General features: G+C 41.0%; 1 protein-coding gene across 2 annotated transcripts in view; it reads left to right on the top strand.

The window, feature by feature from the left end:
* Positions 1-13,800, top strand: part of mapk8ip1a (mitogen-activated protein kinase 8 interacting protein 1a) — a 43,102-nt gene that overhangs the window by 1,727 nt on the left and 27,575 nt on the right. The window contains exon 1 of one of the 2 annotated variants that reach the window (XM_023806151.2): positions 12,785-12,862. The exons of the other annotated variant lie outside the window; for it this stretch is intronic. Coding sequence (XP_023661919.2) covers positions 12,792-12,862 — 71 coding nt within the window. The 5' untranslated portion in view covers positions 12,785-12,791. Of the gene's footprint in view, positions 1-12,784; positions 12,863-13,800 lie in introns of those variants that run through there. 2 annotated transcript variants of the gene reach the window in all.

Genomic DNA, 13,800 nt, shown 5'->3' on the forward strand with positions numbered 1-13,800 from the left:
TCCTCCACGAGCTGTGGTCACTGCGCTGTGGATAGGAACCACGTAATCCATAACTATGAACACGTTGTGGTTCTTGGGGTCACTACGGGGAATGGGTGCCGGCACGTCCACCCCAACCCTCTCCATTAGCAACTGATATGTCTGCAGTGGCCCTCTGAGCTGGCAGCTTGGTCCCTCTGAGTGGTGCATTTCCACAGGAATAGACAAACAGCTTGGTGTCCTTGCTGCAGCAAGGCTAACAGAAGTGGGATTGTGTAAGCATAGCAACCAGGTGAGAAATGGCTGTTTGTTATGCAGCTGGAAGCACCTGCACTGGGGCCTCTTTGAGTGCAGATCTTTGAGTGCTGATGAAGTCTCATACCCCTAGTAGTACAAGGTGAGACCTAGGAAACTATAGAGCTCCACAATACTTTGCAGGGTCAGCCAGCCCTTTACCATGGCAGTCTTTCCTGGGTCCACCGCCATGTCCTCACCACTTACTACATGACCCAGGAGCTCCATCTTTTGGCGCAGGAGGGAGCATTTCCGGTGTTTAAGGCGCAAGTGAATTTCGCAGATGGCAGTGAAGACCATGCACAGGTTGTTGAGTATTTCATCAAAATCAGCAGTGTGGGTGAACAGACACACTGGCTGTGTGGGATTTGAGCCAGAACTCGCTTCTTCAGCCGGGCTGAGGCTTTACAGACCCCGAAAGGCATGACCTGCCAGGAGCTACTTCAGAGGCCTGAGGAGCTGAACCATGTCAATCACGGTGATATGATCCAGTGTATCATCGACCTGAGGTAGCTGGTGTGAGACATATAGTCCATAGTCAGAAAGTTTGATAATTCCTACTGCCACCATCTCTAGGATGTGAACTGCAGGCTGTCGCTTTCCAAACCCAGCAACACCTTTACCGAGCCAATCCTTCTGCAGTGCAATACTGAAGCCAGGTGAAACCAACGCTGTAACTAGTCTCCCTTTGCGGTTTGACTTGGTTCCAGTATGCCAGTGGAAAAGCACCATAAGTCTAATACCTAAGAGCTTAAAATACTGTTATTGATAAATACTGTTTTTGCTGATTATAATCCCATACATATACTGTAAATAAGAATATTCAAGTTTCTGTTCAGTTCCTTTTGTGCAAAAGGAACATATAAGTGTAGTCGTGCAATTCTTTTGGGAAATGAGAAGATGAGAGTTTGCACCCATCCTGTATATGGCACGACCACCATGTATTGAAAAATAAAATTCTGTGTTCGGTTTTGAACCAATATAGGAAGCGATTTGTCTGGTATATCCTGGTTGTTCAATATAATCCCTGAAAGGACCTAAGGAGATGAGGAGTGACATCCCTTATTTGTTAAGATTGAAGTAGTGAGAACTTTAATTGATGAAGGCATGCCTCTCCATTCAAGAAAACACAACGACACTGTGAGGAAAACCATGAGATTCTGAAAAGGCTGATTGATGCAATTTCTTTCTTTGGAGCCGGTATTTAGGGGACACGATGACAGTGAAAACTAGGAAAGATAACTATATTTCCCACTATGATGATGTTATATCTTTTGTTGTTGTTTGTATTGCAGTACAGTAGTGGGCACATTTAACCAAAAAGTTAGCTTCAATAACTGCTAACTCCAAAGTTTAACTCGATAAGGCTAAACCGATAAACTAATTTAAAAATTTGGAAGCTAACGATAACTGCTGACTTCTAACTTTTATCATATGAATTTAGCTTCAGTTTGGCTTCTAGCTCTGAAACTCTTAAAAACAAACCTAGAGAGCTTCATTTTTAACCTGTTTCACACTGAAGTCCCATCTGTAAGACTAGAGTGATTACCAGGGGATATTTAGGACTTACCCAATTGGATTAAATAAATTAATTTGCATAGAACTTTTCTTTCCATGATACTCCGTTTTTGCGAGATATAAGTGTTTTTCTCTGAGAAGTTCTATTTCACAATTGGCCCATGCTGACATTTTCCCTACAGTGAAGCTGCTTGGGGACTTGGGGACAAACATGGTGCCATTTAACCGCAACTAGGAAGGCAGGTCTCAGCTCTTTTTCGTTCTATAGCTCTGTCAATCAGAACCTGGAAAATACAACTTGTCAACTATCGTACCTTAAATCTGACAAGTTATCTGGCTAAGCAAGAAATCCAGCTTTGTGACACAGGCCTCTGTTCTCCGTTTAGTTCAGGGTATCCCAGTTTAAATGTACGTTATCTTTGTTCACTTACATTTAACCCAGACTACATTAAATCCAACCAATCATGTCTTTTGTTTACAAATAGTCAACCAGCAGCGTGCCAGATAGACATGCTTACAGCAGACTGGAACAAGTATGTATGATTTTAGGGTTTACAAATGTTTTAAACTTTCCTCACTTTTCCACCATTAAAAGTTAGTAGAAAGAAATTTAGCTTAAGCTAATTGGTCTGTTAACAGATTACAAAGTTAGCAGAAATACTAACGAAAAAAAAGTTAGCTTCTCTAAATAGCAGTTAGCAGATTATCAGAACCCTGCCTACCATTGTTGCAGTGTGGTGTACAGCAAAACAGTAATGGAAAGCTGTGCAGCCTACTCATTAAAATAAAAGTCAATTAAAATCCATTTTAAAAACACTACCTGGTATGTAAATATGTAAATGGTAATCAAATGACCACAAGCTGTAGTTTTTGTCCATTAAAAAAGTAGAGGAGAATAAATTTGGAATGGAAGACATATTATGTAATTAACATCTCTGACACTTCACTCAAAGATACTTTGTTGTTTGAATGCTTTGTTATAAAGACAGGGGCTTGGAAATGCATGCATACATTGTTTATTACCATGCATGGTATTAAGAATTAGATGACCACAATGCCTCATTTTCACAATATAATTGGTTGAACCTTTGGGCAGATCTAGCAGAATAAGAGCGAGTTGGATTGGGCCGATACCCAATCCGTCTAATAGGTCTGTATAGGTGCCGATACTGATCTGAATATGGGATCGGTGCATCTCTGTTTTCAGTCTCTCTTCAGTAAATATACATTGAAATAAGTTTCGCGACAATAAATTGAATGATGTATTTTTTTGACAATAGATTGACACACAATTAAACATAGATTGACACATATAGTTAAAGATATGTCACAATATGTCACTTATTCCCCATAACCAGACGCCTGCAGTAGCTGTTGCAGCCATAGTTTTCAGCCCCAGTCTAGTATCATATTCTCCTTTTACACTGGAACAATACACACTGTGGTATTAATGTACAATATCTACACTGGATCCCATTCTTTAGCTGTTTAATGAATGATGTTGAGATGCAATGTTAAATATTCCTCCAATCCTTCATCCGCGTACATTCTATAAGGAAACTACAGGTGCACAATCTTCTTATGAACAGAGCATTAAATATCTGCTCCTTAGTTTTTGAGAAACTCAGATAAACAATGCAATTAAGACCACTTTGATAAAAGCATATAATTAATTTAATTCTTATTGGTTGAATGTTGCTGTAAATAATTGTTGATTGGTCAGTCATAGCTAATGGATGGGTCCTGGGCTCCATGCCCACAGTGCAGGGAGAATCGTGGATTATGTTACAGTCCATGTGTACCACAGGCATCATGAAAATCACATTATTGTCATTTTCAGAGAGTGCAGCTCTTGGGGGGCTTGGAATGCTGTTATCTGTGTGCTAATGTGAAAATAATTAGGCTTGTGAATGTCAGAGGTGACTGTTCCCTCAATATACCCAAACCCACTTCTCACTGGAGTAGTTTTTAGATATTAGGGTGACCACGCAGATGTATGTGTTCAGGAACATGTTCAGGAAGACAATAAATTTCAGCATTTCAATTCTCTCTCTCTCTCTATCTCTCTCTCTCTCACTCACTCATTCTCTGTGGATTAAGTTTATATTACATAAAAATGTGATAAAAGCCTGTCTTTTTACTTCGTGGGGACCGTTTTTTAAGGATTCCACAAAGATCTGTGAATGCAATCAAAAAAGTTAAAATGCCTGAAGTCTCTTATTTTGTTTGGTTACTTATGGTTAAGGTTAGGGCTGGGTTGGGGTTAACCTACTCATGTTGGGATTAGAGTTTTCCCTGTAGATATGAATGGAGAGTCCCCACAAAGATGTAATTACAAACCTGTGTGCATGTTGTGTGTTTGTGTTTTAGATGCCTATGAGAAATGTATGTGTGTATACTGAAGTGATTTTGTTTCTCACACCCTGGAAGGATGCACAATGATGAAATATGTATTTATTGTCAAATGTAATAAATGCACTCAAATCTTTTTTCTTTTATTGAGAGTTTTTATCAGAGGTGGACATTTCGGGTCCAGAAAGTAAAAATGCAGACAAAGATTTTGTTTCAACCAACCAGCTGAGTACTCTGTGACTGAATCTTTATACTCAGCTGGCCATCCAGATAACATCTTTTTCAGAAAAGGCCTTGTATATTTCAGTAATACAATGTCATACCGCATCCTGGGTGTATGACAATACCATGGCTCCATAGTGGAAGAGTCCAGGTGCTAGAAAACATTTGCCGCATCATGAAAGAAAAATACAGCAAAGGAGACCCCGAATTGTTGAGCAGCTTAAATCCTATATCAGGCAAGAATGGAACAACATTTCACTTTCAAAACTCCAGCACCTGGGCTCCTCAGTTCCCAAACACTCACAGAGTGTTGCTCACAGAGTGTTGCTCACAGAGGTGAGGCAACACAATGATATACAGGCCCCCGTCCCACCCTTTTTTGAAACGTGTTGCTGCAGATTCAAATCAAGCATATATTTGTCATAAATCTATAACATTTCTGTTGCAACATTTGATATGTTGTCCGTGTTCTTTTTTCAATTAAATATGGATTTATGTGATTTGTAAGTCATTGCATTCTGTTCTTAGGTACATTTTACACAGAGTCCCAACAAGCAGGGCCGTCGTGTCTCTGGTTGTGAGGGACTTGTAGGTCGCTGGGTAATTATCAAAACAAAATTGGTTGTAATGTCATGAGGTAATACAGGCAAGTGAGCTTGGTGGGTCAGTGGCTTAACTGATGGAAACCTCAGCTGGGCCTGCTAATGGCCCATTAGGCCAGGCCTATAAGCTGTAACCTTACCTGTTAGAGGGGTTTCCTAGCCATTGTGCTATCATGGGAGCTCAGGTCCCACAGACCTGCTGCCATGCACATTGCTGATGTCTAGCTGTAAATATCCCATACTTTGTCACATTGCGTGTAGCACGGACCGGGGAAACAGGCGAACAAAAGCAGGAACGGGGTTAAACAAAAGGGTTTAATGGGAAAATGCAAGGGCATAACAGGGGAAAACACAACACTACACGAAAATACAACAATACAATGACAGAAGTCGGGAAACAGACTCTAACGTGAACTTAAATACGTCAAACTAATGCAGACAATTGAAAACAGCTGATAAACACTGGGAATCAGGAGGCTAACGAGGGGGGCGTGGCACAGGAGGAGCGGCACCATCGGGGTGAGACATACTTCATCACTCCATGCTCTCATTTTTTCTTACACAAGAATATGAAAGGATTTTACAGAATTATACTTCATGCTTAATTCTAATTTGTTTTTTCCATCCATCTTCTAACCACCGGAACTTATTTCAGGCAGCACATGGTACCCGGCTGGGGGAGCATGTTACTGGGATGCCATGTTGGGTGGGATGCCATGTTGGGTGGGATGCCATGTTGGGTGGGATGCCAGACCATCGCAGGACATTCACACTAAAGAGAGGCAGGATCTTGCAGCCGTTTCTTTACCCCATGGTGAATACATTTTTAATTTCATTAAAAATTAAATTCATTGTGCGAATATCGACTTACACATTATGCGTAACACGGCATACTGCTTTACAGTAAACTTTTTACATAACTAATAAGTGTACACTGTAAAACAACAATACAAAGTAGAGTATAGTAAATACACAAACCAGTAAAATTATCATTATCAAGTATTATAATCTTACAGGACCACTATCGTATGTATGCGTTCTGTCCGACCAAAACGTTATGCGACACATGACTGTACATCATATCTCCTAATGTATTTTAATTAGGAATGTGGGGTAAATGATTAGTGAGAGAGAAAAAAGCATGCCAGCTAGTTTTTTGATCTGGATCGCGCGTGGTCAGAATCCTGGGATAATGCAGTGTAAGCCCACTAAAGCGCAACATCAGCGCACAAGGCACCAAAAAGCTGTCAGGGCATCATAACAAATTACATGCAACCTCACAAATGCGCCAGCTTCACTGCCTGAGGCTTGGGCAGACGAGCTTAAATGCAGCCATACACTGGCAGCGCACAGACAGCCAGGCTGTTTTCAAGTAAGCAGGCATGACACAGCTATTACAGCTTATCTTGCCAGACACTTTTTAATTACCTTATTCAGTCTGTTTTTGCCTCTCAGAGGAAAATGGCATTTATATTGTAAAAGAATTGGTGTCAACAGCAAATTTTTTCTCTGAATGATGCCCAGCCTGAGCATGGTTTTCTGGTGTTGTGTCTATGAACTCACAGATAACTGTGTTCCCTGGACTTTGGGGAATACATATGGTTTTAGCACCAGTCCAGCACATCTTCTGTGTATAAGGTGATAACTCAAAAAACGTTTGACGGATCGTTTTCAAACTTCACAGAAGATTTGTATTTGTGCTGAACTGGGATTAGTTTTTTGAGACAGATTACCTGAAAACTGAAGCAATGCCGGTTAGTGGCAGCAAATGGAAGTTGGGAGAGCAGACATTTGACATGTGACTCTAAGTCAAAAAGTATTTGACAGATATTTTTCAGTGTTTGCAGACATGTAGTAAGGGTGAAGCTTTGGATCTGATTGAATTTTGAGACAAACTGCACCAACATTGAAGCAACACCACCTAGTGACTGCAAAGAGAAGTGCAGCCTCAGACACTTGATCTTGTCAGCATGATAACTCAAAAATTATTTGCTCAAACGTTTCCCAACTTCTCAGACACATTGTATGGCAGAAGATCTGAATCAGTTCAAATTCTGAGACAAATCAGACCAAAATTTAAGCAACAGTGCTTAGTGACAGCAAAGTGAAGGATGAGATGCTTAATGGCTTACCTTTGTTAACAGGATCAACCTATTTGTTATTATTACTGTATTTACCCACTTATCCTCACAAAAATATTAAATTAAAATCTGCATTAAAAAGTACACTTATTCAGATTCAAAATTAAATGCTTTGATAGTTGGGCAGCAAATTCGGAACTGAAAGACAGAAGGCAGCTGAGAGCAAAAACGAAGCCTGCAGCCGCCGTCTTGTGAATACAGCCACCTGCTCACTGAAATTATTCCATGGATCTTTAGCAAACTTCCCAGGAACATTGTACTGTTGGGCATGAGATGATTTTCTGAATATTGTATTATAAAGTTTATATGGATTTTCCATCACTAGCCTCCCCATTCGGCAAATTGTACTCATTCATAGCAGTCCAGAGCACCAAATGAAGCTCAGTAGGCTTGTAGATTTCCAGGAGTAGGGTTGGTGACCACTGCTCTGCATTGTTCACAGAATTATTAGGTAAGTCCTATTCCTGGAGATAATTCTTTCCACAAGTTGGGCAGACTTATAAACATAAACTCAGAAGATTTCTCTTGCCCCAAAATGTATTTAAAGGGAAAATATTACATTAGTTGGTCACAAACAAAAATAAAAGAAAAATATTTGATTATCAGTATGCACAATTATTAGGCAGTCAGAAACTAAGTGGATTTTTCCTTTCACCATCAGCAGAAATAAGAAAAACAGTTTTAGGTATTCAATCCAAATAAGGAATAACAAACTATTTACCTAGATTAATGTTCTGTATAGCCACCTTTCTTCTCAATAACCATCATGGGCCTGTTTAATTGCATCCTATATCAGCTGAGGTAGCTAATGTGAAGTGTGCTGCTTGCCATCTTGGTAAATGTCACACTTCAGTAAGGCCCAGTAGTTCTCTATGGGGGTTAAGTCAGGCGTTGAAGGCAGGTCATAATTCAATCACCTTTAAAGCCTTTCTTGGCCAGTCTATGGAATATTTTGATGCATAGGAAGGGGCATGGTCCTGTATGAATATCATTGCCTTTCTGAAAGGTGCTGACTTCATCAACTACAAGGTGGTGAGTGTGTGAGGAATGCGGATTAGATGGGCAGAGTAGGTGATTGGGCTGTCTGGGGAGTGGGGATTTGCGGTAGTATTACAGTAGCTGTCCAAAAGATGCAAGAACACAGTTTCAAGCCTAGCCCTTCTGTCCTTGCCCGCCTTAAGGTGATGGCTCTGTTTCTATCCATTGTTTTCTTTGCACTACCCATCTTTCATTTGCAGTTTGCCTCCCCAGCGTTCACTCACCGTGTTTCACGTAGTCCGATCACTCCTCCCATGGGGCAACAGCAGCTTACCTCTGCTGTCATCATGGTGAGGTGTTCGCAGGAGTGCATGGTGAAGGGGCGTGTCCCAACACTGGTCTCCATGGTGATGGCAGATTCACTCTGCTGGGACGGGCTCCATCCAAGTCTCACTGAGACGTGGTGGGGGCGGGCAGCAGCTCACGCTGTTGCCATGTGTCCTGTATTGCTCTGCTGCTTCCGTCCTTCTGTGCCACAGGGCAGGGAGGGGGGGGGGCTTGCTGGAACAAGAGCTTTTTGGCCTTAGTTTTCATCCGACCAGTGGGGTGGGACCTAATGGCCGATCCTCACCCAGAGGGGTTCAGAATATCAGGGCGATGGAGCCTCAGAAAGAATCCTGACTCAGGAATACTACATATAAGTATAAGGAATACTACATATGCTCTCTTTCTGTATTTACAGAAATACACTCCACTCTCACTGTCTGTGGTGTGTGTTCAGTGTTGGTTATTCAATGTTCATTCACTCTTAGCAGCAGTCACTATAGTTCTCAGCTGGCATTATGATAGGTCTCCTGAACAAAGGCGTTGAGTGCAGTTTGGCCTGGAGTCTGACCTGCCATCTCCTGGCGTCTGCATGTGGTGCAGGCAACACAGCTGGCAGAGAGGAGAGCAGATCGTTTCACAGTGAGGTCATAGTGGGTATGGGACATGTATTACTGCCCATTATTCTTTACTGAAATTTGTCTTTCCAGCCACGTCCAGCCACTGTTCTTATCTAAAACAAGTCTCAGCATTTTCAAAATGACCTCACTCCATGAGGAGTTGCGGGTTTAAAGTACAGATGGCACGATATATTTTTTTTCTGGTCTGATAGGCCTATACCGGTACCAATCTGATATTTATTACCCTTTATCAATACTAAGCATTAAATAAAAGATTTGATCAATACATTTCAATCAACATGATAAAATGTCTGCATTTAGTGATGCAGCAGCATTGTTTGAGTATGAAAAGAATAGGAAATTATAATCGTCACGTTGCTCAAACAAAAGCTATGCCGCTATGCCACAGTAAGACATCCGCGACCAATATGATTTACGCAAGTCTGCTTCTTTGTTTTATTCTCACAAAAATGAACATAAATATTTCTTAAAGTGTGAATTGTGCAATCTGTTGCCAAATTCAATATAATAAAGAAATATATCGTATAAATATCACTGTATACTCCAACTAACCACTAGTAAAAATGTGCATATAAGTTTCCAGTACAAAATATACAAAGGCGCAGAGATAAAACTTGTAAGTAGTAATTCACCAAACATTAGAAATAATACAAGTCTGAAGACGTCTACTTTCTCTAAATTTTGCTGTTTTCAGACTTAAGAAAAATCCACACTGGCCTTACATACACGCACTGTGCAGTTCTGCTTTTTCTTCCTGCAGTGTGCACTACAGTAACTGCATTTCCACTCAGCCGACACGGCAGCCCAGACACATGTGTTGTTGAACATCCAGCCATCATGTAGCCTCACTTCTGTTTATGGTATGCCGTGCTAAGGCTGCAAAAATTTTCACCATTTTTAGGCTAGAACTATTTCCGATTGAAAGTCGGATTGGTTTTTTACTCCACGGTCCCCCCCGATATCCGATCCATTTTTTGCCCGATACCTACAGTAGGTATTGGATCAGTGCCATCTGTAGTTTAAAGCATTTAGCGTATATGACATGCTTGAGATAAAGTAAACAATTTACTAATATGCTGTTAGCTTAGCCCACTATGCTAATACTTCCAGTTATTTTGCAGACTTGCAGCCATCCTGCTATTGGCCCTTTTTCTCATTCACTTTTTAATGGCAGAAATAAGGCAGGAAAAGGCTTCAGGACTTGCTTGGGTGTCAGCATATGCGCCGCAGTGCCTGGCAGTGACATCGTAGCATTGTCCGCACATACAGGGAGTTTCTTCCAGAATGCGGGCTGTGTTGTCTGTGTGATTTGAGCTGCAGTTTTACTTCTTACCACCAGGGGTCATCCTTGTTCGGTCTATTTCCCAACCATTCACCCTGATCGGGGCCACAGGAATGTAGGGGGACTGGATAATCCATGTCAGGCAGGACACTTTGACCTAAAACAGGATTTGTAAACTACCATTTCAATTAAAAGGACTCGTATTTCACTTAAGCGCCGAGTTCTTGCTGTGTGCTGATTGGTCAGTCTCCTGTAACCATACATGTGTCATTAATGTTAATATGAAACAGCTGGATGAGTCTTTCAATGAAGGAGAAGAACCAGTCAAAGCACAAGAAAAGCAGAACTATGTGCTCCTGAAGAAGCACAGGAGCTGTTCATATTTAAAGTAGTTTGTAAAACCTGAAGTAGCTCAAAGTGCCCTCGCTGACATACTGTAGAATATCTGGTCATCCTACAGGGAGGAGACCAAGAGTCTATCCCATTCAGCATAGGGCACAAGGGATGCCAGTCCATTGCAGAGCACACAAACATACACTGTGGGGAGGTTAGAGACAACAGTTAGCTGACTTGCCTTTATCACTGTGTCACTAAACCACTGTTTTCATATTTGCTTGCAAGCTATATGGATACGTTACAGTCCTTTGTGTGATGTAACACTTTTTTGTATAATTTTATGTATAATTTACTGAATTAATACATTATATTTTGTAAAAATACTGATTGGAAGGACACTTTTGGGAAAAACATCAGATGTCCATTGGTTTATTTCCAAAATGTTTTTATTTAGAAAAACTGGCATTAGATTCAGGATGTCCCTGTACTGCATGAGACAGACTCTAGACCCACGCAGTGACCCTGTACTGGATATGTGATTGTATACTTGCAGCTTCTAATTGGCTACACTTGGAGAGGGTTTGGCATTCTATAGAGATCCCTGTTATTTGGTATGCACTATAGAGATGAGGCGTTTTAAAGTTGTTTTCTCTCAACAGTTTTGTCTGTAAAGTCATGACCCCATGGTGACCACATTCTGTCTCGGAAACCTACTTTCTCTCTCTATCCTTGGAATGAGTGTCAGAGAGGATTAGTTGGTATTTCAAGGGAAGCCTTATGGCCAGGCTGTAGTAGCTACCAGCCACCTGCAGGCTTCTCACCCAGTAAGGCTGAGAGCAGAGAGCATGTATCTGTGCTGTTCCCAGATTCCCTCAGTAAAATGCTCTGAGAAATTAATCAGACCCTCTGTAAGGCAGCTGGTTTTGTGAAACTACAAAATGACATGAACACATTCTTCATCCACAATATTTTATTAAAAAAAACTCATCGAAAGTAAAACATTTATATAGGATATGTACCTTTTACTGATGATGTTGTAGAAGACAATGACTTTAGAAGCATTTTAATCCTTGAATGGACCCACCTTTGGAGAGAACTACAGATTTTTATATATGTCACAGGCTACATATCGGCAAGTATATTTTGTGCTGTATTGCTGGTTCATCTTCCGGTAGCAAATAAGCAGCGCAGAGAGTCAGTGGTGAAATCTAAATTGGTTTAAATATTTGAGCATTCTTTGATGAATGGAAATGTATGAAATTATATTGAGTGGACATTCTGTCATTGATCTCTTAGGTTTGTCTCTATTATTTTATAGTTTCATTGTATTATGAACCTGTGAATGTCATTGCAGAATAATTTGTCATGGTTTCTCAATCCTTCCATGTTGACCATTCTGTTAAATCAAGGGTTGTTTCCACTATGTGGAAGTGCTGGGTCTTGCTGAAATAACCCGTCTGTCCTGCATGTCCTTCCACTCCCATGCTTGACTTTATAACTCAAAGGCAGAGCACTAAAAATAGGAATGCGATTCTTCTGTCCCCTTTGTCCACGTACTAACCTTGGATAAGTGCAGGGAGTGGTTAGGAGGATCCCCATCAGACTGGGTGAGTATCTGGAAGATGGAGAAGGCATATGACTGCACATGGTGCTGACCTCGCAGCCATCCTCAGTGACGATGAGGAGGCTCATCCCTCTGCGGTTGTCATTGATCAAGCGGATCCCGGGTTCTGCTTTTCCAGGAGGGCACTGACAGACCAAGAGGGCAACCTGAGCTGGATCAATCCACCATTAATAATTGAGGAGGCAAGCTTTTTAGTGAAGTGTCTTCAGCTAACATTCAAGCTGTGCATTTAGCATTTTCTTTTTCTGTACAGGGCAGCATTTTCCCCTTCAGTGGGTGGTAATTCTGATGGTCCTGGGACAACGTGAATAAAAAAACACAGAATAGACAGTGGAGTAGAGTGAGATACGTTATATAATAACAAATTTAGTCTGCAGTCTGCTCACTGCTGCTTCGTGGACCGGGAGATCCAGGAAACGCGAATGGCACTCAGGATACCGGCTAGCTCTATAATAGCCTGATAAATTTATCCAGTCTCCTTCACGAGCCGCCGAGCGTATGCTGCTTAGTGTCATCATGGAGTCAGACAAGGAAGGAGAGAGCTGGATGGAGGATCAGTGGGAGAAATGGTAGGAAACACATCAGCCAAGTTTCTGGCTTTTTGTTTAGATTAGTGTTGTGCTGTTGTAACTTGTGTGTGTGTGTGTGTGTGTGTGTGTGTGTGTGTGTGTGTGTGTGTGCACACGCGTGAGTTTGTGTGTCGGGATTGCTGATGGCTTGCAGCTCTCTACAGCTCTGCTAGGGAGCAATGCCCTTGACAATGAGAAAAAAATACGAGGTTTATACTAAAACTTACTGAATCATGATTAGCTCTCTCGTGACGGGTATGCATTTCAGTGCACTGGGGATGAATGTAAGAGTTGTAAATGTTACACAGCAAAATACTGTACTGTTGTGTTGGAAGTTTTATAGGTGTGAGCAGTGATTCGTGCAGGCTGTGCAACTCAGTTATGCCACTATATGTAAACAGACAGGGGAGAAAAATACTAGCTTTTCAGTTTATCTACAAGTGAAAGACTGCATCTGAAATCTAGCAGTTAACTAATATATTAAGCTGCCCCAGGAAGCATATATAAATATTATATATGAGTGTTTTGGCCACTACAAAACAACAGATTGCTTATTATAAGTTCCGTCAGGGTGGTGTAATTATGATAATTCAATGATTTTGGTAACATGTTTATCATATTAAAAAATAATGTGCTCCAGTGTAGCCTATTATTAAATCTCATGGGGGGGGGGGGTGGGCACTGTGAGTGATATCAGTGCCTTTAGAATCTTGTTTTATGTAAATTCCGCATGGCAGTCACAGCTAATCAGACAGAAGTGTTTTCTGATTGTGTTGTAGAAAGGAGAATACTCTAGAAAAAAGGCATTCACAGGTACTTTAAAATCTATCCATACACGCTGTTCCTGTTTTTTGTTAATTGAGAGAAACATCGCTTGTTTCCAGTGTGGAGTTCAGTGTCATTGCATCTGGACGTACTAAATTATTAATACCTAATAT

Source organism: Paramormyrops kingsleyae, chromosome 11 (assembly GCF_048594095.1).
Source record: "Paramormyrops kingsleyae isolate MSU_618 chromosome 11, PKINGS_0.4, whole genome shotgun sequence".
Classification (NCBI taxonomy): Eukaryota; Metazoa; Chordata; class Actinopteri; order Osteoglossiformes; family Mormyridae; genus Paramormyrops; species Paramormyrops kingsleyae.